This window comes from Carassius carassius, chromosome 30 (assembly GCF_963082965.1).
Source record: "Carassius carassius chromosome 30, fCarCar2.1, whole genome shotgun sequence".
Taxonomy (NCBI): Eukaryota; Metazoa; Chordata; class Actinopteri; order Cypriniformes; family Cyprinidae; genus Carassius; species Carassius carassius.
The window spans coordinates 25,322,352-25,349,506 of NC_081784.1; the positions used below are offsets into that span (position 1 = coordinate 25,322,352).

The 27,155-nt window shown below is 39.8% G+C and overlaps 1 protein-coding gene across 1 annotated transcript in view; it reads left to right on the forward strand.

Annotated features, from left to right (window-relative positions):
• The first annotated feature begins 14,375 nt into the window (after positions 1 to 14,375).
• The window catches only part of LOC132110966 (calcium uniporter protein, mitochondrial-like), a 68,286-nt gene continuing 55,506 nt past the window's right edge, over positions 14,376 to 27,155 (forward strand). The window contains exon 1 of the mRNA XM_059518116.1: positions 14,376 to 14,588. Coding sequence (XP_059374099.1) covers positions 14,469 to 14,588 — 120 coding nt within the window. The 5' untranslated portion in view covers positions 14,376 to 14,468. The remainder of the gene's footprint in view (positions 14,589 to 27,155) is intronic.

The window sequence follows — 27,155 nt, forward strand, 5'->3', positions numbered from 1 at the left end:
AAAATGTAAAAGATTGGATGACAAATAATTTTCTCCTGTTAAATTCGAATAAGATAGAGTTATTACTCTCTGGACCAAAAAACAGTACATAGAATCTCGTAGATTACAATCTGCAACTAGACGGATGTACTGTTACTTCCTCTACAGTCAAAAATCAGGGTGTTATATTAGACAGCAACTTGTCTTTTGAAAATCATATTTCCCATGTTACAAAAACAGCATTCTTCCTTCTTAGAAACTTTGCCAAGCTATGAAACATGTTACCTGTTTCAGATGCAGAAAAGCTAGTTCATCCATCACGCTACAATCCATCACGCTCCCTAAAGTCAGTAGTTCCTAGGATAGCAAAGTCCACTAAAGGAGGTAGAGCTTTTTCACATTTGACTCCCAAACTCTGAAATAGCCTTCATGATAATATTCAGGGTTCAGAAACACTCTCTCTCTTTAAATCAAATAATGCATCTCATAATCTGCAGTTATATCTGATCAAATGTGCATTAGTATTCTTTAGCTTGGGATAAACAAATAAATTTGACTTGGTTGGAACAGCAGCTACACTAATAATGTATCTGTTTGTTTCTCTGTTTTGACATCCCGTGGTACCTAGGATTTACACAAGCTTCAGTCTGAATCCAGAACACCTGAGAAGAGATGATGTCACCCTTCAGAGGACCTCAGATGAACGCTAACCCTGAACATTTCTGTGTTCACTTGGTGTTGTGATGGATATTTGATTCAGCTACTAAATGATTTCATTTCCCCTTCAAGATGTCAGGTAACCTCACTGCAGATGGAGATGACTCAATATCAAAAGTGAATGCACACAACACAATAACCAAAGACCAGAAATAGGCCACATTTTTTGATAGTTTTTTCTCCTGCATGTTTGAACTTGCTCAGTTCTTCTAATTTTTTCAGCCCACCCCTCTGTCTCCCTCCCTTCTGCTGTGTTTCCTTTGCTATAATTCGTCTCCATAGTGTTATCACACACATACTCCCTCTGCAAAATAGACTGTCTTTGGCAAATTTGCTCCCTGTATAAACCAACCGTGAAACAGGATCTGAGCAGGCTTGGCCGCATAGAGGACCCATCTATGGGAACTATTCAATTTCACATGCTCTTGAAGACCAGATCTTTTGAAGTTAAATTTAGATTTATAATATAGTCTGTGTGAAGCTTGGCTTTGTCAGCACATTATAAAGAGTTCGCTTGTTGCCATAACACACTAAATGATTGTTAGCCTGCAAGACCCAGTTACATATACAAGTTAAACACTAGCAATAACTGCAGGTCCATTAATCTAATAATGCTAGTCAAATAGTGACAATTAAGACCCAGTGAAACTTAACTCTTAACCATAATACTAAGCTTAAGCTAAGTACTGACTTGGTAGTTCATTTGACTAAATCCATGAAGTCTGAACTCATCTTGAAAGGTGACTGTATGACTTTTGACCGATAAAATTGGCTGCAGCTCAGGTTTTGATATTAACTGGTTGGTTTAAGATCTTAACTGGAAGAGCAAGACTAACTTGTAGTCTATTCATGCAGAAGTCATCTCTGCTGTTCAGAAATAACCACAGGCCACTGACTGTCCACACATTTTGAGTGTGGAGCCAGAATGGAGACATGTCTCATATTAAAGCCCACTTCTCTGCACTCTTTTGTATCTCTATAAATCTCCATCCATGACTCCATGTCGGCCATAATCAATTTTTAAGTGTGTATTGTAATTCAGATCTAGTCATCTATGGTACAGTCATTCATGATGTGTAAAACAGAGTAACTTAGAGCAATATTTCAGTTCAAGTCTATTTCAGTCTTTCAGAAATGCCATTGATCTGTTGGGTGCTCTGCATAGCATATCCAATTTCTCTGCTGTCAGACTGACAGAATCTCCCTCATAATCGAGGGCTTTTACTATATACCAGAATAAAACATGTTTTATTGTTCAAAGCCAAAAAGTGTACAGTAATATAAAGCCTTGTATAATCAGGGGCTGTACATCGCATATTTCTCTAGCTAGAAAAAGAGATTGGCTTGTTTTTAAACATATTATTTTGGGGGGAGGAGATGTTGTTGAAGTTTTACATGGAACCAAGTTTTGAGAAATCTATTTCCACTGAGTTTGGAGGAGGGGACGGTGGTAATAAAAGATCAGAGTGGTGGCCCTGATAATATCTGCACGCAAATCATCTTTATCACAATAGACCTATTCAGATCAGACGCCTACAGCATGACCAAGCTAGCTTTATTGGCAGCATATGTCCTCATCTCTTTTGTTTTTAACCCTTTCCATGTTTCTTTATCACAGGAAAATGTGCATAAGCAACAATGACAGTATTGTCTGTTTAATTTCTAAATGTAAACAAAGTGTACATCAGTGTTCGAGGAGGTGACTTTGAAACTGTAGCTTACCAAGTAATGCTGAGAAAAATAGTAAATGTCGATTATTCCCTTGAAATTGTAATTGCGATTATTAATTGCAATGATCACAACTTACATTGAATGGTGTTTATACCATTGTTTTAATCAACTACATGCCATACTTGATGAAAATAAACTATAATAAACTGAAAACACGAACTGTAATACTTGTATTGCTTTTCTATAGCATCAAGCCTCAAATGTGAACTATACATTGGATTGGATTCTTCTTTAAATAAATAAAGTAAAAATATAGATTGTATTATAATGTTATACTAAAATTAAAACAATGGGATAAACCCTAAAGATAACCTGTAGAAAAAAACCCCACATTTTAAGCATGCAGAATAACATATGTGGACTTTAAACAATTAATTGATACTTCGAACGATTGCGTATTTGTGGCATCCATAATTGTAATCATTTTTAGAAGTTCGATTAATTGTGCGTTCGACAGAATTTGCCCATTCAGAATTTTAAAACCTGAAAAAGCAGAGCTTTTTGGATACTGTTATCATTAAATGGAGTCAGTATTGTTGCTGTGGCTATCTGTCATCTGCGTGTGTGTGTGTATGAAAGAAAGAAATTGACTCGTGTTACACACTGTTAGTCAGGTGTGTGTGATTGTTCCAACAGAACGAATAATGCAGGTTCAGATTTCTGCTTATCTTGTCCAGTAACTATGTGTGTGTGCATCTGCCATGCATGAGAGGACGGCCGAGTCATCAGCTGTGGAGTACATGTGACTAAGAGTCTAATGAATGGAAATAATCTGCCCTTTAATAGATCAGTTCTCTCATCCAAGTGTTTGAGCTTTGGTGTGGATGGATATTTAATAAGGGCTAGTGAAGGAAGTCAGGGTGATTCTCTTCTGAGTCCTGTGAGCGGTGCATTCAGCTGCTGACAGATGTTTCCGTACAGTGTTGGGAAGGTTACTTTGGAAATGTAATAGGTACGCTGTTTAAAATGTAATAGTAGTGTAACTTTTTCAATTACTTTATTAAAGTAATGTAACTAATTACTTTTGAGTACTTTTCGATTACTTTTCTAAATTTGTGAAAATTAAAGAATAATAAATAAAAGCATATACATCAACTTAAATACAGTTATCTAATAAGCATGTGACGTATTCTGTGTACTAAACTCCTGAAACATTGGTGTTTTTTTGAAACTGCTGTCTCTGTATATGATGATAGTTTTCTCAAAATAAGTAAAATGCACATGAAGTGACACAGAGCAGTTCTAGAAATTATGTTTATGTGTTCGTGTACTCCTATATTGAGGCAGCAGAGGTTGAAAACACTGCGAGCTTCAGTAGGCCTATGTGTAGTAAATGAAACCATGTCTTTGCCATTAATTTACAGGAGGGGCAGACTGGGAAAAAAATTCAGACTGGAAAATTCAAACTCATACAAACAAATTCATGGACAAAACTATTTTTTGTATGGACCTGACATAAAAAAGGTTTAAATCTTTAATTTGGGGACATGCAAAATAATTAAAAGTTTTCTCCTTAAGTGCACCTTCACTTCCATTTTTCTCTTCAGTCTCTTTATTTTGCCCTGTTATCCATCTCTCTCATGACTTTAATACTCAAGATTGAACAAAACTATACTTTACAATACAATACCCTACAATACTACAATATCTTTATAGAAAAATCCTAATACTGTACACGAGTCATGTTTTTCCCTTACAAAAAATTACCATGCTTTTATTAGCCTATATAAAAGTAAAATAGCCTAACCTTGTTTTGTTTTTTTCGTTTTTTTTTTTTGCAAATGGATTTGTATTTATTTTTAAATAAATACATTTGTAAAATAATTTTACATTTTTGGTTATCACAGTTAAACAATAGAAACCATTTTCCCTGGATTTATAGTTAAATATTAAAATGTTAATTTCCGTAAGGGTTGTGTTGTTGTCTGTCGTAGCTCCCCCTAAACCTTTAAAAAAAATCTGATTTTTTTTTCAGCTAAATTCCTACTGTAACATTACAACAGATAATAATGATGTCCTTTATATAGTATTTTGAGTGATGACTGATGAGCAACGTGCTGCTGCTTGATTAAATAAATAAAAAAACAAAGACAAAAAAGCATCTTTACAGATGAAACTGACCTGAAACCCTGAACAGTAGTTCTGCGTCTCTGCTCCAGCAATCCACTGTATTCTCTCTCTCTCTCTCTCTCTCTCTCTCTCTCTCTCTCTCTCTCTCTCTCTCTCTCTCTCTCGCATTGATTACTCTGAGTCTGATCCAAACCGTTTGGCGAAGGCGTGGAGAGCGCGCGAGTCATGACTAACACTTCATGACTTATTAGAGATTTAATTATCAAACGGCGGATTCGCAAATGATCGCTTTAGTACATTCGGCAGGCAATTATACAATAATGATATTAAATACTGGGGCAAAATCGGTCCCAGTTCTCCCGGTGTCCAGTCCGCGCCTGATTTCCACAGACACGCAGAATGTGCAAGTCATATATTGCATTTTTGGGGCTTTATATTCACAGACACTAGTCGATGTCATGTTTTGATTCAAGTGTACTGACCTACTTTTGATTTAGTCATCCAAAATGTGGCATAATCCGTCCGCGTTAGGCATTTCGTTTTTATGACTGGATTCTACGAACCAGACTGTATTTCCGCATCCCGGAAATTATTAGGGCGGTATGTCTCAGAATAGTCAGTGCAATTGGGAAAGAAATCAGTTAAATCTGTATGTGGATGTGTGTAAATATTCAAATGTAATCCCCTTTGTAATCGTAAAAAATTTCATAAGTAACTGTAATTTAATAACTCATTTTTTCTTAGTAACTGTAACTAATTACAGTTACAATAATTTTGTAATTAAATTACGTAACGCCGTTACATGTAACTAGTTACTCCCCAACACTGTTTCCGTACCAGTCTCTAGACATGACTGTGTTCCTGGTACATCATCTTAATACATCATCTGACTCGTACTTAAAGGAATTCTTAAAGCACTTTATATATTTTTTTATTATTATTTTTCAAATGTATATCAGTTGAAATTATATTAAACATTCCTTTAAAACATTATATTCTTCTTCTTCTTATCCACCTGAAAAAATTCAAGCAATTAATTCATCCAAACCACTTGGCCTCAGTATCTCTTACCTGAAACTTTCATTTATAAACTATCTTTGTTTATATATATATATATCTATTGTGACGCGTGGCCCGAGCTCTCATCAGCGTTGCCCTGGAAACAGAGCAGACACACCTGCACCTGCTCATTACGGGCAGAGGGGTCACACCTGCAGCCCATTAGAACCGGGCTTTATAAGCAGCGTCGTCAAACACAGAGGTGAGAGATGTCTCCAAAAGACTCAGCTAACAATTCTCTGTGTGACCACCAGCCTGCTGAGGACACGGACCTCACGGACCCACACAACACTGCGCACCGAAGGAGGAAGAGAAGGCTGAGCACTGAGCACCGGAAACCCCTCACGTTGGCTATTTTTCCCTACATCACCTCAATAAATCCACCCTTTGGGGAACTTACCTTGATCCTCGTGTCGTGTGCTTCTTCACCCCGTCACACTGGTGGAGAATGCGGGCTTTGCAGTGAAGAAGTCACCGACCGGGATCCCAGTGCATCACTATCACCATTCACTTGGTTTATTGACAGACGTTTTTTGCCGGGCTTGTTTTCTCACGTCCCCTTCCTGTTTCCCCAGGTGGCGCTCCTCCCCCAACGATGGAGGATCTGTTTAAGCACCTCACCGAGGTGAGCATCTGCCAGCAACAGATTATGGAGCACATGGCCTCCCGACAAGGGGAAACGGAATGAGAGCTCGCCGCCCTCCGCATGGCGGCCGCCCCGCGAACTCCGCTACCTGACCCCCAAGCCCAGGCTACCCAACTCATCCCAAAGATGACAGCACATGCTGACGTCGAGACATTCCTTCAGATGTTCAAGGCGATCGCCATCCGGGAGGCGTGGCCCAGGGACGAGTGGGCGCGGATCGTGGCGCCGTTGCTGACGGGAGAAGCGCAATGGGCGTACTTCATGCTTACCCCAGAGCGGAGCGGCTATTACGAGGAGCTGAAGAAGGAAATCTTTAGTGCCGCCCAACTGTTTCATGACTGGTCCTACAACCCACGGCGGCCCGCCTGTGAGCAAGTGCCCGACCTCTCACACCTCGCCCAACATTGGCTACTGGCCGGGGGTCCCACCGCACACCAGGTAGTGGAGCGCGTTGTAGTGGACCGCCTTCTACGGGCCCTTCCCCGCCCTCTCCGGCAGGTGGCCGGGATGCGGAACCCCACCAACATCGACGAGCTGGTGAAGGCCATCGAGCTGGCGGAGGCCACCCAACACCGGGGAGGCTGGGGAGCGAGCGCCACCCTTTCCCCGGAGGGTGGTCCAGGAGCGACGCGCGCCGGGGGGCACCCAGCGACCAGTCGGCACGCCGGCGGTTCCCGGGCCACAGGATGAGCCCATGCCCCTGGACGCACTTGGCTGGCAGGCTGCACCGTCCACGCGGAAACTCCGAAGCAGGCCCCACGGGTGGAATTGAATATAAATGGCCTGCCGGTCCTCACCCTCCGGTCGGTGGAAGTCGGGATCGTCAAGGATCTGCCTGTACCGGTCCTCCTCGGCAGGGATTGGCCGGGGTTCGACCGCCTCTTCGCCTCCGCGAGCCAGCCTGTCAGCCCCGCCAGGAACCGCTCCCCACACCGGATGACCACGAAGCCCCGACGGCGTCCTGTGCTGCTGGCCTCGGACAGCCCCAGAGAGGGTGAGTCTGCACATCATAACCCTAACCTCTATTATGACCTCTTCCAGCAGGTAACAGGGGCTGGGGCCTTTGCCCGAGAGCAGCACGAGGACGACCGCCTCAAACACTGCTGGGCCCAAGTGAGGGTCGCCGATGGGAAGGACCTCCAACCGGCACCCCACCCAACACCTTACTTTGTGGTCAAAAACAGGAGCGGTGCTGGAATTGGCACATGCCCATCCCATGGCCGGCCACCTGGAGGCCCGAAACACCATCCAACGCATACGCGACTGTTTTCATTGGCCGGGCCTGGAGGCCGAGGTGAAACGTTTCTGTCAGGCCTGTCCCACCTGCCAGCGGACGTCTCCACGTACCCCTCCCCCCAGCCCGCTAATTCCGCTACCCATCCTTGAGGTGCCCTTTCGAGCGGATCGGAATGGACCTAGTGGGGCCGCTGCCAAAGTCCGCCCGGGGACACGAACACATCCTGGTCATCCTGGACTACGCCACTCGCTACCCTGAGGCCATCCCACTCCGCAAAGCCACCGCGAAAGCCATCGCCCAGGAGCTCTTCCTCTTAAGTAGTCGGGTCGGCCTTCCATCCCAGATACTGACTGACCAGGGCACCCCCTTCGTGTCCCGGGTGATGGCTGACCTTTGCAAGCTCCTCCAAATAAAACCGCTCCGCACCACCGTATACCACCCGCAAACGGTCGGCCTGATCGAACGCTTCAACCAGACCGTGAAGCAGATGCTGCGTCGGGTGGCTGCTGAGGACAAGGGGGAAAACATTGCCTTGGCGCCAATTGAAATACATGGGACAGTCACGCCGGAGAGTTGCTGTGTCGTTTTCTGTACCTCCAATAAACTAACAAATTATGAATTGAAGTTCTACATCCTTCCTAATAAACATACAGAACCGGAAAGGATGACAAAATGGCTACAAGCATTAAGTTGTGAGGATGATCAAGGGAAGTTGTGGAATCCCAAGACTAAGCATGTGTATGTGTGCAGTCGGCATTTCATCACAGGCAGGTTATATTAACATCGTGTTCATTATTAACGTTATCAAAACTGTGTAAGGTTGTTTCAGAAAGTGGAATGCATATATAATTAGCCTTATCGTTCTACCTGAAGCAAAACTATGTAACATTAGCCTAGTGTCGAACATAAACCCACTTAAAAAAGCGTGTGGACATGTAACAACTTAGTTTTGTGTCAGAACTTTTACACTTTCATTCATAAATTCACCTCGTCTGTGTTTGCGAAATGATTGAATCGCGGAATCCAGTCAAAAATAGAACTTGCTGTATAAAGCAGAACGTCAAGGAATTTGGCTATTTTTGAATGAATACATCTACATTATAGCTGTAAAATATATCAAATATCGATATGGACTAGTGTATATGAATATTAAAGTTAAAAGAGACTACAATTGTTCTACGTGTCTCTGGGAATGAGCGCTCAATATGTGCATTTTTGTCATTCAAATACACACGATGTCCGCAGTGTTTTCCCCCACGCCGACTCCGCCCTCGCCACGCCCCCAGCTATGACTAGAGGCCGACTGTATCTATGCGAGTAGGTGTCAACTACCATGAATATCATTGTAATTTACACCTGAGAAGACAAAGGCCTGCATAATGAGCCTCTCAGTCATCTGTGCCACTGAGAGTGAGGAGTTACAAGAAAGAATGTGAGAACAAAATAAATCTATATAATTTTATATTTGTAGTTTATTAAGAATATATTTAACTATCCCACAACATAATTTAATATCCACTTGGGGGAGCAGTTAAACAGTTTATTAGAAACAATCAAAACTGACTTTCAAACAAATTCTTTGGCATCCTTACTCCAGTCACACAATCCTTCAGAAATCCTTTTAACAATCTTATTTTCTAAAAAAAAAAAAACATTTATTGTTATTATTATTATCATTATTATTAATGTTGAAAAGAGCTGAGAATATTTTTCTGGGTTTTTAGGGGGAATAATTTCAAAGAAAAGCATTGTTTTTACATTTGTTACAGTTATCTATTTGTTACATTTATATTATTTACATCAAGCTTTTGAATGGTATAGTATTGTATATTGTTATTGAAACTTCATAATGTTTCACTTGATTATACATTTAGTCAGGAATTATAGTTTGCAAAAAGTATTTGGAAAAAGTCTAACTAGTAAAATGTTTAAACGTTATGTGAAAACTAGTACAAGTATATAAATAAATAAAAAGAGACTTACTCATGTTAATGATCTCTGCTGAATAAAGTGCTTCATTCTTTTTTTCTGAGGAAATCCATTTCTCAAATCCTCAACCACATCACATCTTTTTGGGGTGATTTATGTCTTATTCCTCACATCGCGAAGCAAACAGTTAAAATAAAAAAACTTGAACAGTCTCGCTGCTTTTTCTTCTGTGTGGGCGTATTTGAGCCGCGCGCTTCAGTTTGAATCTGAATAGCGCGTTCAGCGCGGGGGCGTGGTCACATTAGATATAATGAAGGGAGACTTGAAAAACAGACATCGCGTTGTTTTCATATGGATTACTTTATCACAGAATATCTGTTTTCGGTGGCACTTGTTTAGTTTAAAAAAACACATGTCAAGCTTTCTATAGATATCTCTCTCATGTGTTTTCGTTGAGTATTCACGGAGTTACAGTTCATTTTAATGACGTGTTTGTAAAAGAAGATCAGCGCAAAGGCTGCAGACAGCACTCCTTGTTTGTTATCTTTATTTTATAAGTGCACAAAGTTTTGTTGTTATTATGTCTGTATCCAAAAAAAGTAGACCCTTTAGATATTCGATTGATGTATTGCTCTAATCTGTACGATTAAAACTGAAAGTGTAATTTAAGTTCTTTTCGGGGTTATCAGGAGAAAATGACTCAAAACGCGTATCCGCGTTAATCGACTCGAAATGTTTTGTCCTGTTTCCTGCATGTTTGAGTGGGTGAGCGACAGTTCAGATGTTTACTTTTGTTATTTAATCCAATCTCCTTTCACCTCACATGTTTCAGATCTAAAGTCCCTGACTACTGGCTGGATATCTTTGGACTTAGTGTCAGCTAAATCAAACCTCTTGACATGACTGAAACACTTCGGTCCAAGAACAGAGCTTGTGTTTGTTTCATCTGTCAGTTCATCTGACTCCTCTGTAATTCATGCAGATTCACTGATAAGACTCCTGAGATGTTCTGAGAAGAATCCGGCTCAAATATGTGCCCGAATGTCTCCCATGGCAACAGAGGAGCGACTCAGAGAGAGTTGTAGGCAGAGAATCAGGATGTCAGCCATGTTTTCAGGCAGGCGTCATTGTTAGAAATGGGTCTTTAGAGATCTGTGACTCAGCAACAGGTGTGAAATAAAAAACTGTCTTCTTTTAGCCTCAATCACATGGCTCAAACGAAGCCTTACAGCTGTTGAACACACATCCTGTCTTAAAAACTAATGGCCATCTGTATATTCAATTGGTTGTTGGCTTGCAAAGCTGAAATCTCAAGAGGATTTGGTGGGTAGATGTTTGTCAATCTGAATAGTCCAGATTTGCTTGGACCAATGTCACAAACTAAGAAAATCACACATGAATTTAAAAGTTAAGACTTTCATTAACTTTTGGAAGTGTATTATCATGTCTTTAAGTACTAAAGTGGTAGCATCTACAAGGCAGTTTTAAGTAAAAACATTATTTAATATGACAAAATAAACTTAACCAGATTAGGCTATACCAACAAAAGTAATTTTTAAAGCTCGGGTCAGGTGGAAAGGTTACAACTGAACATTCATTGTCAAACAGTTATAGCAGGAAAAAAAAATTACCGTTAAAGTGAATTGACCAAATTTAACCAGACATTAATTAAATTAAATATTTGTTTATTTCAGAAGATTTCGCTTAGATACTTAATTATAGATGATTTAATGAGATAACACATAATAATAATAATAATAATAATAATAATAATAATAAACTTATTTGAATGAGGATTGGAATAATCTGTCTCTTTTCATTTTTCAAATCTTTCCATACATAATTTAATGTGTGTGTGGGGGGGGGTCACATAGCTAAACAGTTCAAAAATAGTAAGATCTTAACACAAATAAAGTAGTTACCTTATCATGCAACAAATGCCATAAACAGTCAGCCTGTACTCTTAAAAATGAAGGTTACAAAAGGGGTTTTCAGTGATTCAATTAAAGAACCGTTTGGGTTTCCCCAAGGAACCTTTCAGTGAACAGTAAGAACAGTTATCGGTGATGATTTTTCAATCACATGTGATTCTGATGAACTGATTGATATTGATTTATGAGTGTTTGAAAGGATTTAATATTAGTGTTACTGGATATTATTAAGTGGTATTAAAATGAAATACAACACAATACTATTTGTTGCCATTGAGTACTGTTTATTGTATGAGAGTCCTTTTACAATATTTATTTGAAATGAAAATGCATACAGGCCACAGTTCAGGCTTATTTATTTAGTGTTTTTATCAATTGTGTTCATAAAAATAAAGGCAAACAACGGCAATAAACCACTCCTTAAGGGTGAGGAAGAAACCGTGGGAGGAACCAAGGCTCAAAGGTTACCAATCCCACCTGACTGACCTTGGAGAAACACTCCTAGGAAAACAGTTCACAGAATAAAGTGAATATGAAATATTCGAACATCAGCAAATATTCAGTTAGGATGTATGCAGCTGTCAATGATTTATGTAAAATTGTTAATGAAGGACATGATAGATTCATGGCCATATTTTTAAAGCAGAAGTTGTATATGCAAACAATAGTGCAATCTCAAAGTAAAACCCTGACATCTGTCACTGTGTAATCTTATGTCATTGCATCACATCAATAGTGCTTTAGATTGATCAGTGATCATTCGGGGTAGTAATGGAGTTAAAGTGAATATATGCATTATAGAGTCCTTTATGTTATAGACGTTCACTCAATCATCTGTTGAACTCTGGAATGTGTAGCAACAGTTTACAGGGTGTGACTTACCGTGCAACCTTTGAACAGACAAAAACACACATCTTTGAAAGCCTTAATTGTGTTTGGCTGCTTAGAGATGTTTTTGAGTTCAGAAACAAATAGCCCTACACGATATGCATATGCCAGTAGATTGAATTTCAGTGTGTATTGTGTTATTGCTTTAAGTGGATTGGGTGCCTTGACAGAGTATATTAAATGCGGTTTGGCATTTTCTTGTCCTATAAATTGTATATTTTCTTGTCCTATAAATATAAATTGTCCTACAAAGATTTGTTTGAAGGACAGACTAGTAATAGAGAAATAATTAAATAATGCACAGGATGGATCAGTTGCCAGGAAGCAAGAATGAATGACACTGTGTCAGAGTGGCACAGTAAACGTCAGGTAGCCAAGGAGATGGTTCAAGACATGTCTTTTTATTGAATTTTTATTGAGTTTAGCAGTAAAATAACTTTTTAACTAAAGCAGCCTGGAAAGAGTAGGCACAGGCTGTTGCTTTAATATTTTTCTAACTGATCTAAACTTTAAAATATATTTCATTGGAGCAATCCAACACAGTCTGGTTAATACGGCCATAAAATAATATGTAAATAAGTTCATTGGAATTGTGTGTACAGGTGCAGTGTATAAGTTAATTCACAAAACCCATGAATATCAACCACTATTCAGAATATGGAAAGGGCGTTTATGCCAACTTTAATATGGCTGACGAGGTGGTGGTGATGCACCACCAAGTAATTCTGGCATATCTGCCACTATCTTTGCAGTGAAGAGATGTGTAACTGCAGACATCCCAAGTCTCCCGGAAGTCTCCCGCATATTGAAAGCGGCTTCCTGAGACCCGCCAATTAGTTAAAATCTCCCGGAATCTAGACCGAGCGAGCAAAAGCGCGCATGCGAAACAGATACTGTGTTTCAAACCGTGTAGCGCACGCACGGCAGAGAGGGAGAGGGAGCGAGAGACCTTGCGTGTGTGTGCTAATGTGCGTGTGTGCGAAGCGCATGTAAGACAGAGAGCATCCTGATTGGCCTGTTTCTGCAAATCAACCAATCAATTGTCAGTGTGGGCGGGCTTTTATCTCTTGTCCTGAACAAAATTAATCAGTTATGTGACGTCTATCTAGAAACAGGAGCACCATTGCAGAGGGAGAGTGCCACAAAACAAAAAAGTATAAGACACATTTTACGGCAGACTACACGAAAGTACTCCTGTCTTATAGGTGTCAAACATAATGACAGTCTTGCTCAAGCATTGCCCATGGCGGGTTATATGATTGCAAAAGGCATGTTGAGATGAGTTGACAAGTTTAATTTCATCTGCATATTATTCAGGCTAGTTGCCAAGGCTACATGAAAACAACCAACTCCTTAGACCTGTTTAAAGTTGCAATGGAAAATAAATAAAAGCAGTTTACATAAATTGTATAAGCAGATTATATAAATAGTAAAAGTAACATATTTAAACATAATTAAAGAATAATTACATAGGCCTATAGCTTATAGAAATAATATTTTATGCTTTTATATCTGTTAGGGACCACAACATGTTAGGGAGGCTAAGCGCAGGGAAGGCTGCTCCAATATATCTCAGTTCTCCCATTCACTAAGAAGGTGACTACAGCTGAGATGTATTTCCTTCCTTTTGGGGGGGGGGGGGGGGGGGGGTAACTCCCTGAAATTACTTTTTGCAGGTTGGGATGTCTGTAACTGTCAAAAACAAATAAATTTGACAAGTAAACGTTAACGGTTTTGTTTCGTGGTTTAATAATTCAAGCATAAAAAGTTAAATATGTTATAGGTTATTTTTTTCTTCATAGAGAACGTTGGAGCGCGAGCGTCCCGCGCTCTCTGATTGGTCTAGCTGACGTTCTCTTCAAGTTGTCAAAACTACAGAGCTGCGCGTTTTCTCATTGGACGAAAAGAGTTCCAAGCGGTGCCAGCAGGTAACCGCTCAGCCAATCAAAACGCTCCTTCATGTTGTCCTAGAGACCGTGGTATTTCAGTCTTCGAGCGACTTCCTTATGCAGAGTGTGTTATGAGACATAACCGTAAAACATTGTGTCAGAGTTTCACCGTTAGAAATACATGAGCTTTCGTTTCGAACGCGGAACTACAGCAACCTTCTTTTGAAACATTTATGTAGGCTATACGTTACGTGTCTGTGTGTAGTGTTGCGTGTGTGTGTATTAGCCCGCCCAGCCCAGCAGCCCTTCCTATCTCCCCTCCCTTTCCTCCAACAGTCTCAGTCGGTTCGCCCGCAGCTCTTGCGTTCTCTTAGCCGGGTTTCATTCCAGACATGGCTGCGAAAGTGTGTAGATCGGTCCTCCTCCTGTCCCGGAGCAGCGGAGCCGTAGCCTCTTCTGCTTTTCCCGCATTCGGTGTCTCCTCACAGCGACATCATCAGAGCACAAGAACGGTGAGTCCCCGGAACGGAAAGCAACCGAGCATGGGTGCCGCTACCGCTGCTGCTGGACAAGGGGAGGGTTGTGAAGAGAGAGATGAGGGGGCTGGGTTCCTCTCTCTGGTGCGGGTTAGATAAAACAACCCGGCAAGGAAGTGTTTTGGGACGTTTCTGTCCGCATTGAGTGTTCCGTGCATTGCACAGTGATCAGCAGTGCTGCATCATTAACCAGTGCACTTCAGTCTAGTCTATACAAGACGTCCGGTTAAGCGGAGGCGTATACTCATGTACAGCCAGTGTCACGGCTTGACTCATGTATGCACACTAACAGTTACATGTGAATTTTTCATGCATGCCACAGAATCACACGCGAGCGATCGGATGCGCTCGTCTAGCACGGGCTCCGTGCGTTCCGTTCCAGGATAACCTTGAAAGCAACAGTGGTCTCAACTTTAACACTGACTGCCCTCGCAACTCCGAGACACATCATGCGCTCTCCGTGATTTATTACGTGGCATTTGACCGCTTCAGTGATTTCAAGCATGCAAAGTGTGTTCTTTCAAGCTTTGCCGGACTGGACGGACCGTGTGAGTGTGTTTGTTCCACTGCAGTGTCCGATAGTGCGTTTGCACTGGCCATCGAGAGATAGTGTGCGGTAGGACTCCTGCGTTTACACCGGACGTTGCGTTCTCAAGACGCACTATTAAAAGTTAAACTGTTCTTAACTTGACGCGCCGTCTTAAAAGCGCAACGCAACGTCCGACGCATGCGTACTCAGAACAACAAATAAAAAACAGCGCTGACGGAACGCAAGAATGCGTACAGTCCTGCTAGTATTAAGTACTGTCATTGTTGGGTAAAAATGAGTAGATGCTCCCTCTCATGCATGCTCGTTACATTATGTCACTCCTCCTCTTTACTCACGCACACCCCCCCCCCCCCCCTTCCTTTGTGCGGGTGTTTCCCGTTTCCAGCGGCAAGCCTGTGGGTTTTCCTTTGAGCAAACTCCAGTGCGCATTGCTCAATGGCGCTCCAGCATGTTTTGGAAGCTAGTCAGCTGGAGAGAAATCATAAGGGCAGTCCTTGAGACACCGTCATAGACTTTGATTTTTCAGCCTTCATGACTTTAAAGTCAAAGCGAGAAAAATGAGAGGAGGAAGATGAGCAGTTCCCTGTCAACAAAGTACTGTGGCATTGCCATAAAAATATAGCTGTTTTTTTATACGTTAGCATAATGGTTATGCAGTTATATTCCTTGGACAGTCCCATAATAAAAAAGCATCTATGAATAGCACTGTCGATAAAACAGTGATATTAGTAGTATCTATCTATCTGTCTGTCTCTATCTATCTACCTATCTACCTATCTATCTATCTATCTATCTATCTATCTATCTATCTATGTATGTATGTGTGTGCATTCTTTACACACTTTGTACTTCTTAATATGTTTTTGGACAAAAAAAAAAAAAGATTTCAACTCTGGCTCAGTGGAAAAAAGGCCCTTGTGGCAAGATTTCTGCATGAAATATTACGTTGCTTCTTGTACTTTTTGCGACACTTAATAGGCCTTTCGCACCACATGAACCTTTTCATAGTACCAGATCTAATTGTGGAACTACCCACTTTTGGGCGTTTTCGCACCGCGGGAACTTTTTTGTACTGGACTGCCTTTTTAAGAACTAAATTAGCTCCTACTCCAGAGCAGGGTTTAACCAGCACAATTTGTACTAACTGTGACGTAAGTAGACACTGATTGGCCAGACGAGTTCGAACACGCCCTCACCCGCCATGATTTAAAATGCCATGTAACATACTGTAAACATTGTGTCAACTTATTTCGCAAGTAAATATATGGACACTGAAGTGCGTATACATCGACATTCCATGTCCATTATTGAGAAACCTGCAAGACACAACAAAAACACGACTCTGATCACAGCGTCCTGCATCCTCCTGTTGTTAACGTTCTTCTTCTTTGTTAATGTTGTTAAATGTCATGCACAAATGACATCGCTGTCGACCGGCTTACGCCACGTCCTAGTACACAAGGTCGGTGTGAATTCAACCCTTTAAATGGTACTGGGAAATAGTTTGCGCAAAATCATCCCAGTACTTTAGTACTGTACATTTAGTTCTGGAACTAAAGCGATGCGAAAGGCCCTATAGTGAAATGTCCAGTGTGTGGTACTAAAAGCATTTTTGGTTTTATCTAAAACGTGAATGATGAACATGAATTTGACAATGTTCTTTTACATTGCTGCTTGTATGTTTCACGGCACTTCGGAAATAAAATGTCCAGTGAGTGATGCTAGAATGTTAAAGTGTCCCTATTATGGGTTATGAAAGGTAAAAATTTTGGTTTTGGGAGTACCCTACCCAACAACAGGCTGACATGCATGCAAGGTCAAAAACACTTTCATTGTCTAATAATATGCATTTGTTATTTTTAATTTTAAATTATTTTATTTGCGCAAGGACTTTCAAATGATTTGCTTAACGATAAATTTTTCCGAACCCTCCTTTGCTGATGCTAATCTGCGGTGATTGGTCTGTTTGGTCTCAGTTTCATTTCATCATGAGCCTGTAATGCCTGAAAAAGCAGTGTTTGTGAGTGCAGTGCTGCTTTGTGTACAGCATTACCGGGGAAACCACTATTTTTACAGCTCCAAAAGCAGCATCTAGTGGTGAAGAATGAATTTGCATTTTAACAAGTGAGCGACAATATGCTAATGTTACATGTTGACATCAATTTCAATGATTCAGAGGCGACTCTTTCTTTTGATAGACAATAACTTAATACACGGTGCACTTTCAGATTTAAAACTTTGCAGGATGTTTTAATTCATTTCTTAGAGCTTTGTTACTTACTGCATGAAAGGTCCAATGTTTTTTTTTTTTTCTTTAATGCTCTATTGGTCTTAACATACTACATGCATTAAAACCCTACCCTAAGCCAAACCGATAGCATTAACAGAAAATAAACATGATATAGTACACATTTGCTACAAGCTGTTGATCATGACTCATGTTTCAGAGTGCTCTGCATGAAGTGCAGTGCTGTACCATTTCAGCGACCAAGCAAAAATAAATATGTAACTGATTATATGATACAAACATCAAAATCTATTAGTTTGCAAATCATTCACTAAGGTAAAAGTGTTTTGAGGACACAACATTGTTTTGCATGGTTCCTTGCAAAATACTATCTATTAGTAGTTAATGTTTTACTGTCACTAGTGTTCATTTCATATGGAAACTGTTAATTCCGTGATATTTTAATTTGGTAATCGAATAGTACCATGACAAATACTGGAATACTATCTGATTCTATCACTGATAGTGTCTCCTCAGAACATTTCATTTTATGGGTTTTCTTGCTAAAGTTATAAGTGACTCAAAATGTAATGTCTGATTTTAAAGTAGTATTTGCTCTTGATGAGATTGCAGCATACAAATAAATCTTTTAGTTGTTTACACCACCATACCTCTTAGATTGGCAAAATCCCAACAGCCGACTCTCACATCCTTCTATGGATTGAGCAGTCCCTGTTTGATCATGAATCTTGTGTGTCTTCTATTTATTTCTCTCTGGGCAGTAATGTTTGTGGGTCTGTTTGCATTTATAGTGTTCCCCGTACCAAGCAAGCGTGGCCTCTTACGGTGCTTGGCACAAACCTGTCAGGCTGAGACACCACTGTGACAGGTCTCTGACAGCTAGGCCATGCTGCCTTCATCTGTCCATCACATGCTAGTTGAACACCAAGTCTCAAAGCACCGTTTCATCATAAACATCCAAAGCACAGCTGTGAGGTGTTTAACGAATTGCTTCAGAATAAATGTTTTCCCTAAAGACTGCACTTCAGTGGAAATAAGACTTTGTGTCGATAAACACTTTGAACCTTAGCTAGACACAAGCAGTGGAGAGTGCCATGGCAAATCAACATCCTTGTGGATCGGTAGCTGAAATGCCAATCGCAGTCTCACATATTTAGACTGACTCTGAACCAGACCCCTGAGATATGCACTTAACTCTAAATGGCTTGCTATTGAATCTGTTCAATAACAGTCTCCTTTCTGAATGTGGACAAATAGAGACTGCTGAGGAACAAACTATATTTATAATATTTCTAGAAGTAGATAACAGTGGCTTTCTGTCATATATTCTTAAGGGTCATCAATCCGGGCAGTGAATTGTTGCGTTTACTCTTTTAGCCTCAAGCATGCAGAGAAAGTGAACCAGCTGCAGGGTTATCTCATTAAGTATGAGTGGTGTGTCCCTTTGCATACCTTAGAGATTTTATAAGACACTTCAGCATTATTTTCCAGCCATCTGGAGTCATAATAGCCAGGCTTCTCTGGTCATAGTAGCCAATGTTCATGCTCCATTTAAAACACCGATTGATTACTTGTGAGGTCTGTTAGGGGTGTTTACACAGACGATCACATACCAATGATCACGTCATATTGATAAGTAAGCGTAAGTCTACTGTATATGCATAGATTTGTTTTTCCATTGGCAGCAAACGTAAAACAATAAAATAACTATCTTAATGGTGTGTTGAGTTGTAACTTAATGGTGTGTTGAGTTGTTACTTTTACACTTATGGAAGTTGTGACAATCAAAAACCTTGGTATATATATATATATATATATATATATATATATATATATATAATATGCATGTTTTAAGATTGCTTTTGAAACACAACACTCCTTTGTTGATAAAGGAAAGCACTGCTGTGACAAGAATGCTGACAAGTTAAATGGTATTTAGTTGCATGATCATGTTAACAATTAGATTTTTACATTTTCATCCCCTCTGAAGCAATCTCACCAAAGCCAGATACAATAAATGGGACGACATTTTACAGTTTTGTGAAAAATGGACAAATCAACCTAATCGTGCTGGGATTATTTGCCCAAAAAGATGATTCTGTGATAATTTACTCATGGTCATGTTGTTCTGGTCTTGTATAGTCTCAGCCGCAGACATCACACCCACGGACCGTTGGCTAAACGTCTGATGCATATGGGACACAAAAGTAGAAACACTTCAGGAGTGTCAAAGTCGTCATCAGATGATCCACGAGTCATCCGCGAGACGTGTGTCGCTTTCTTTAACGTTCCACCTGGAAACAAAGATACCGTGGCGCCAAACCCCCTCATGAAAGAAGGAAGACATCGTGTTTAGAAGTGTGACGACGAGTATTATCAGGCTCAACTAAACGCTGGATTTTCAAAAGTATGTGGAATATTTAAAGTGCATGGCATAGAATCTCTAAAATACGTCTGATAGTTTTTCACACCGGTCTGTTATTGTGGGGACATTTCCATGCCTCAAAAATTGTGACTAAATGAAGCAAACTGTGATTCGGTTGTTTGACATGTCGGTCAGATGGCCTCATAGGTGGGCCTTGGCCAATGAAAGCTGCTGTGAATTCTAGTCATTCAGTCTGAAGGTCTGCCTACGCGAGACTAGGTCTTGAATGTGGAACACAAAAGAAGATATTTTAAAAGACGTTGTTGAGTTTTCTTTTCTGTACCATAAAAGTTAATAGGGTCTGAGGGTTTTGTACCCCATGCTATGGATGAGAACATTCTTTAGAATATCTACTTTTGTGTGGGTTTTGCACTTCTTTAACATTTATGGTAGCATGAATAGTCATATGAATAGCATTAGCAAACACGCTTCGTAATCAATGTATGGATCCTGATTAGACAGATTAGGATTTTAAGATGGATAATGAATACTCTTTTAAATTGAGGTCTCTGTGTTTTAACAACAGAGCGTGCAATTTATTCAGCACTGGGGAATGTCAGGAAGGGCAAACTCTGGGCTGGGAAATAAGCTCAAAATTATGCAATACTGTTCCTTTATGTCTAATAAAAAGATGATCCATTGGTTCAGTGTTGATGGTTATGCACCTACAGTAATTATGACATTCATGTCCCTTTAATCATTCTAAATCCTTAAATTCAGTTTTGTAATAGACTTACTATTGCGTACATTTGGGTAGGTGTAAACTCTGTGTAAGCCCTATATTGTGTTCCCGTGGATCTTTCCCCACAAAAGTATAAACACAATATGTTTAAATAGAGGGATTCCATTTATTCATGTAGTTGACAACAACATAAACAGATGCATCAGCTGCATCTCATTCAGTGCATCCAAATGTGCCTATTTACTAGGTAAAAAGCAGTAAATGGAGTGAGAAAAATTTCCAAATCTATAGTATTCATCATGAAACAGTAGTTTAAAAGTACTGTAAATGATTTTGAAGTGTGTGTCCAGAGGACACTTTACTGTCCCACGAGGGCATGAAAGAGGAGTTTGCATTAATGATTTGTGGTGAATTGACAAACCTGATGCTGTAGGTCGCATGACACTGCCATTATGGCTGATAGTACAGGAGCTGGTCATATAATTAGATTATCATCAAAAAGTTAATTTATTTCACTCATTCCATTCAAAAAGGGAAACTTCTATATTGTATTTCTTCATTACACACAGACTGATATATTTCAAATGTTTATTTCTTTTAATTTTGATGATTATAACTGACAACTAAGGAAAATCCCAAATTCAGTATCTCAGAAAATTAGAATATTTTCTAATTTCTATTTTCACTCTAAATAGCTAATTAACTCAAAACACCTACAAATAGGGTTGGGTATCGATTGGGTTTTATACGTTACTGGTGCCATTTCGATACTTTTAAAATGGTACTGGTGCCTAAACGGTGCCTGAACCAATACTTCTATAAAATAAATAAATAAAAGCTTAAAAGGATAACATTAAAGAACATTAAAAAGATTTAAAATAAATCCATAGCATTCACACGCTCCTTGGATGCTCTCATTTCCCAAGCTTCCCTTACTCTAAGGCTAATAAATGTATTTCACGATTTGAATCATTATTTAATACAAAACCACACATAATGTTTCTACTGTATCTGTCAATCACACTATTTAGTTAAAATCAGTGCTGTCTGTCACTTGTCTTTAATCAGTTCAGTGAATGATAATGTCGTTTGTAAAGTACAGTCTTAGGCACATTAGTATTTTCACCCCAAAAAAGGGTTTTAAGCCAGTTATTTATATCTTTTGCTTAGTATGTCAGTAGGAAATATCAGTTTACATTTCCAGACATTTTGCCATTTAATTTTAATAATAATCTAGTGAGATTGTTGAATGCACAAGCAGTCTGAAAACCTAAGACTAAGACTTTTGCACAGTAGTGTATGTATAATTAGATTAAGTATATTCAAATAAGTATAATTAATGTATGCGTTCATATGTGTTAAGGGCTAGATTTTCGCTGGAGAAAACAGCTGTGGTTTAATAATAAGGTGAACAGAGCGAAAACTTTACAGTAGATAGGAAACTGACTTTTCCCTCGTGACCTTTTGTAAACTGTATTTGTCAACAAACTGCACAGATGCAGATATTCAAACAATCTATTGATAAACACACCATGTGTCCTCTGTTTCTGTTTGAGTCCGCTTGCGCTGCTCCGCCACGGTCTGCGGATTGAAGAGCGCGCTGAAAGATGGAGAGTAGACAGGTCTGACGCTGTTTAAATATGAAATTTAAGTGGACTGACTCTGAGGCGATTGTGAATTTGTGTACTACAGTTTATGGGGCTAAATACTATAGCACCGCTAAAAAAAACCTAGCGACGCCCATGTTTCTTGTGTACATTTCTGAGAACCAGGACAAATATTTAAATTGATCACTTAGGCATTTAAGAGGCACCGAAATGAAGCACAGATATCTGCGTTCTTATGCGGTTCAGTGCATACCGGTTCAATAGGTACCGGATTTCGGTACCCAACCCTACCTGCAAAGGACTTTAAATGGTCTCTCAGTCTAGTTCTGTTGGTTACACAATCATGGGGAAGACTGCTGACTTGACACTTGTCCAAAAGACGACCATTGACACCTTTCACAAGGAGGGCAAGATACAAAAGGTCATTGCAAAAGAGGCTGGCTGTTCACAGAGCTCTGTGTCCAAGAACATTAATAGAGAGTGTACAAGCAATAGGGATAACCGCACCCTGGAGAGGATTGTGAAACAAAACCCATTCAAAAATGTGGGGGAGTTTCACAAAGAGTGGACTGCAGCTGGAGTCAGTGCTTCAAGAACCACTACGCACAGACGTATGCAAGACATGGGTTTCTGCTGTCGCATTCCTTGTGTCAAGCCACTCTTGAACAACAGACAGTGTCAGAAAAAGGACTGGACTGCTGCTGAGTGGTCCAAATTTATGTTCTCCGATGAGAGTAAATTTTGCATTTCCTTTGGAAATCAGGGTCCCAGAGTCTGGAGGAAGAGAGGAGAGTAACACAATACATGTTGCTTGAGTTCCAGTGTAAAGTTTCCACAGTCAGTGATGGTTTGGGGTGCCATGTCATCTGCTGGTGTTGGTCCACTGTGTTTTCTGAGGTCCAAGGTCAATGCAGCCGTATACCAGGAAGTTTTAGAGCACTTCATGCTTTCTGCTGCTGACCAATTTTATGGAGAAGAAGATTTTATTTTCCAACAGGACTTAGCCCCTGCACACAGTGCCAAAGCTACCAGCACCTGGTTTAAGGACCATGGTATCCCTGTTCTTAATTGGCCAGCAAACTCGCCTGACCTTAACCCCATAGAAAATCTATGGGGTATTGTGAAGAGGAAGATGCAATATGCCAGACCCAAGAATTCAGAAGAGCTGAAGGCCACTATCAGAGCAACCTGGGCTCTCATAACACCTGAGCAGTGCCACAGACTGATCGACTCCATGTCACGCCACATTGTTGCAGTAATTCAGGCAAAAGGAGCCCCAACTAAGTATTGAGTGCTGTACATGCTCATACTTTTCATGTTCATACTTCTCAGTTGGCCAAGATTTCTAAAAATCCTTTCTTTGTATTGGTCTTTAGTAATATTCTAATTTTCTGAGATAATGAATTTGGGATTTTCCTTAGTTGTCAATTATAATCATCAAAATTAAAAGAAATAAACATTTGAAATATATCAGTCTATGTGTACTTAATACACAGTATGTGATTTAGGAAACAGCTTTAGACAGGTTTTTAGGTTGATTTCATCTACTGCCTTCTTGGGTATCATTCTGTATGTAATGTAAAATGTGAGCCATTTCCTTGAATAGACAGCAACTGTGTTCATCTTACCAATTCCAATCTTTTGACTTCTGACATCAGTGATATCAGTACAATTTTCCATTGACATGTTGCTAAGCTTAACAGCACAGTGCTTTAATACACATAACATTTAGCCAGAAGAAGTTATTTTTAATTAGATTATGAATATTCTTTGGCATTGAATCAATAAAAGTATTATGAGATGTTTTTTTTTCTTTTCACAGTGCATTATTAGATTTAAAAAATGTCTTAGAATTCTAAAATTCGACGAAGACTTTGAATCCCCATTGTGCCTAAAATGCTTTGTAGGCAGTTTACTAAGTTTTGAAATGGAGCCATTGGTTCCTTTTAAATTTGAGCAAATCACGCCATTCATGGCGAATAAAAATCCAGTTTGCATTTAAAAGAAAGACCTTTTCACTTACCCCCATATGCAACATTGTGTCTTACAGCCATCTTCAGTTCCTTTTTGTATTTAATCAGTTTAAGTACGTTAAAATTAGCCGGTGCTTAAGTGTGGTGAGGACAGGGTAGTATTTAATTCTTTGTGACAATATTGAAGGTTATTAGAGCAGCTTTTAGTAAAAGTGCCCTCACATGAAAACTCGACCTATTCATTTCTATTGGGCAGCTCGCTGTGCTTTCCTATTGCTCATAGGTGAAAGTCATGCTTAATGCAGGCATTAATGGAGGCTGGTGAGAGTAATATGATGATGGATGAGGAAGCGGTTGGTTACCCCTCTGCTCTGATGTTTCCCCTAGATTTTGACACTGTTACAAAGCCTGATCATATGATTGGTTAATGAATATTGGACGTACCACAATGTCATTACTTTTGGCAGGAAAACAAATCTCTCTGTCTATTGAGGATCTGCATCAGCTTGGTAAATTAGGCTTTTAGACGAAGGTCACCCAAGCTAAGATTCCAGTCAGATGGATGTTAATGGAATATTAATTAAAAATTTAAGGGAGACATACAGTATACAGCATTCTGCACAAAAGACCACTTTGTGGAGGAATGTTAATGAGACCCAGATCGCTTCGGTCAGAGAGGCTGGACCTGGAATTTAAAAAGTGAAAAGTGAAACTATCAGAGGCCATTGAGGGGAAATGATTGGAGAAGTGACAAGCATTGACCTTGCTAGATGGTTTTGTGGTGGATCTGTTGCAATGTCAACAGTTCATGTTGTGTGAAATACTTCTGCCTTGTATTTCACTGTATTAGGCCACATGTACATCATCTTCAATAAATGTAACACACACAAATGGCAGAAACAAGGAAACAGAATAGCATTCAAAATATTACATCACATAGAATTCTTAAACAAAATTAATTCAGTCTTCATTGACTCAACCTTATGTCAGTACAGAACTGTGTAGACGATGATACACGGGGCAGATTTTTATGAGCAATGTTGCCGAGCAACTTTGGGCAATGTTGTCATCAACAGACAACCAGGTGAGGCACAGGGCCCACGACGATCTAAAGAATCCAGATAGAAATGTGTTGCCCATTCTCAATGAGAAAGTGCCCAAGAAACATTGCTTTGGAAAATTGGACAAAAGTAGCTGGTACATTCTTCAACATTTGTCCTTTTTGTGGTTCTAAAAGAAGAAAGGACGTACTACAGTAGAATGACATGAGTGTGAATATAATTAAGTTTTCTTCTAGTTGAAAGTTTTGCTCTTCAGTGTAGCATGCAAACGGCTTTAAAAACTTCCACAGTAAGTGTAAGTTACCTTCATCAAACCTGTTGTAGTCAATTGAGAATACAATGACAAAGGTTGCATGCTAAAGTTGAAGAATCATTAACGGTGGGGTTAAGGGAAATCTTTACATGTTATATTGGCTAATTAATGCAATTAAAAATCCACAAACAAGCCCGGTGTCCAACGTGACGACCTGCAATCTGTGTTTACACTGTAATGAGTTACCACAACAACAGCGCTCTGCCAGATTTACCGTTGAGCTCTCGGAGAGTGCCATAAACAAACAACCCAGCTCTGACCGGCTCAGCAGCTGCCATGTTGTGTTTCTAGTCGATTACCCTGACTGGCCATTTCTTCAGTATACAATAGACAAATATGTAACCCAAACTGCAGGCTTCTCTGCGACTTCATACTGGCTCTGTGATCTCTGTCTTTGTTTTGGGGCTTTAAAGTGTGTGTTGAGAGTATATTTGACCCAGATATTCTAAGGACACATTTGCTCTGCTAGCTCCCATCTGACTTGCTTGTCCTGCCAGGCCTGTCGTGGATCTCTCGGTGGGCTGTCTGCACCATGACCTCCTCCCCCATTGAATGAAAAGGAAAAGGGAATGGGAGGGGAGGCAGAAGCCATGAAGCTTGATTACATCCACTTAAACTCTGTATAACAACAGGAAATCAATATAATTACACAATAGCAAAGCATGTTGGGGAGTGGAGAGGTTGTTCAGGAGAAAAGTGACAGTTTTTTCCCAGTGAACAAAACGAGTGCAAATGCAAGCCATCCTTCAAACTGATCTGTTAAGCTTTGGGGCTGGATTTTATTAACTGTAACAAAGCAGCCTCACACACTAGCCTCCTCTAGGGATGTGAGATTGGAAAACCAAAGCTTAGAAAACAACATGTGGATTCGGTCTGTTCAGAAATGTGCTTTAATATGCCTTTATGCATTAGCTTAGAGTTAGACTGAAGGGTTAACTTGGTAGTGGACTAGTTTTGATCCACATCATTTTTGAATTTACTGCTGAGTATCATGACTACTTATCCTGGCTTCCCACGATTTTTGGTCAAAGCTTGTGACTTTTTTTTGTGTGTAATCATTTGAGAATCGAAGGGACTCATTGCTTTAGTTAGATCTGATCCAGAGTTTTCCTTCTAATTCATTCTGTTTCAGTTTATCTTCGCTTGGTGCTCCTGTTCTTATTTTGGTGAGCTTCAAGTGACTAGGAATAGGAGGGCAAAATCAAAGGCAGAACCTGTACCAATATTAAATAGTTTGAGTTACGTAGTGGGAACTTGCCTTAACCCTCAAAGTGCCAAAGTTGCAATATTGTGACTAGACATCATACATAATGAAATAGACTGTAGTTCATAATATGGTGTAATATCTCATTTGTATTCCCTTCCACTACATGGCAGACATGTAGTACTTAGATTCTAGACCAACATTATGTCATGTTCATTACGTCATCTATTATTTCCTGAATATTACTGATGAACTGATCAAAAAGTAGTGTTTTACTGCTATATAATGTAGTATATTTACACCCCACATAAACTTTCGGTCATGCTCAACATTTTTCAAATTTACAGTAGACCTTTATCTTTAATCCCTTTTAAGCCTCAAGCTTTTGAATTCTTGATGCATTTTTTTTTTTTTTTTACAAAAAAACCCTGGCGCCTTAAAGGGTTAAGCAAATCGGTATTAGGCTGGGTTTTTCGCCCA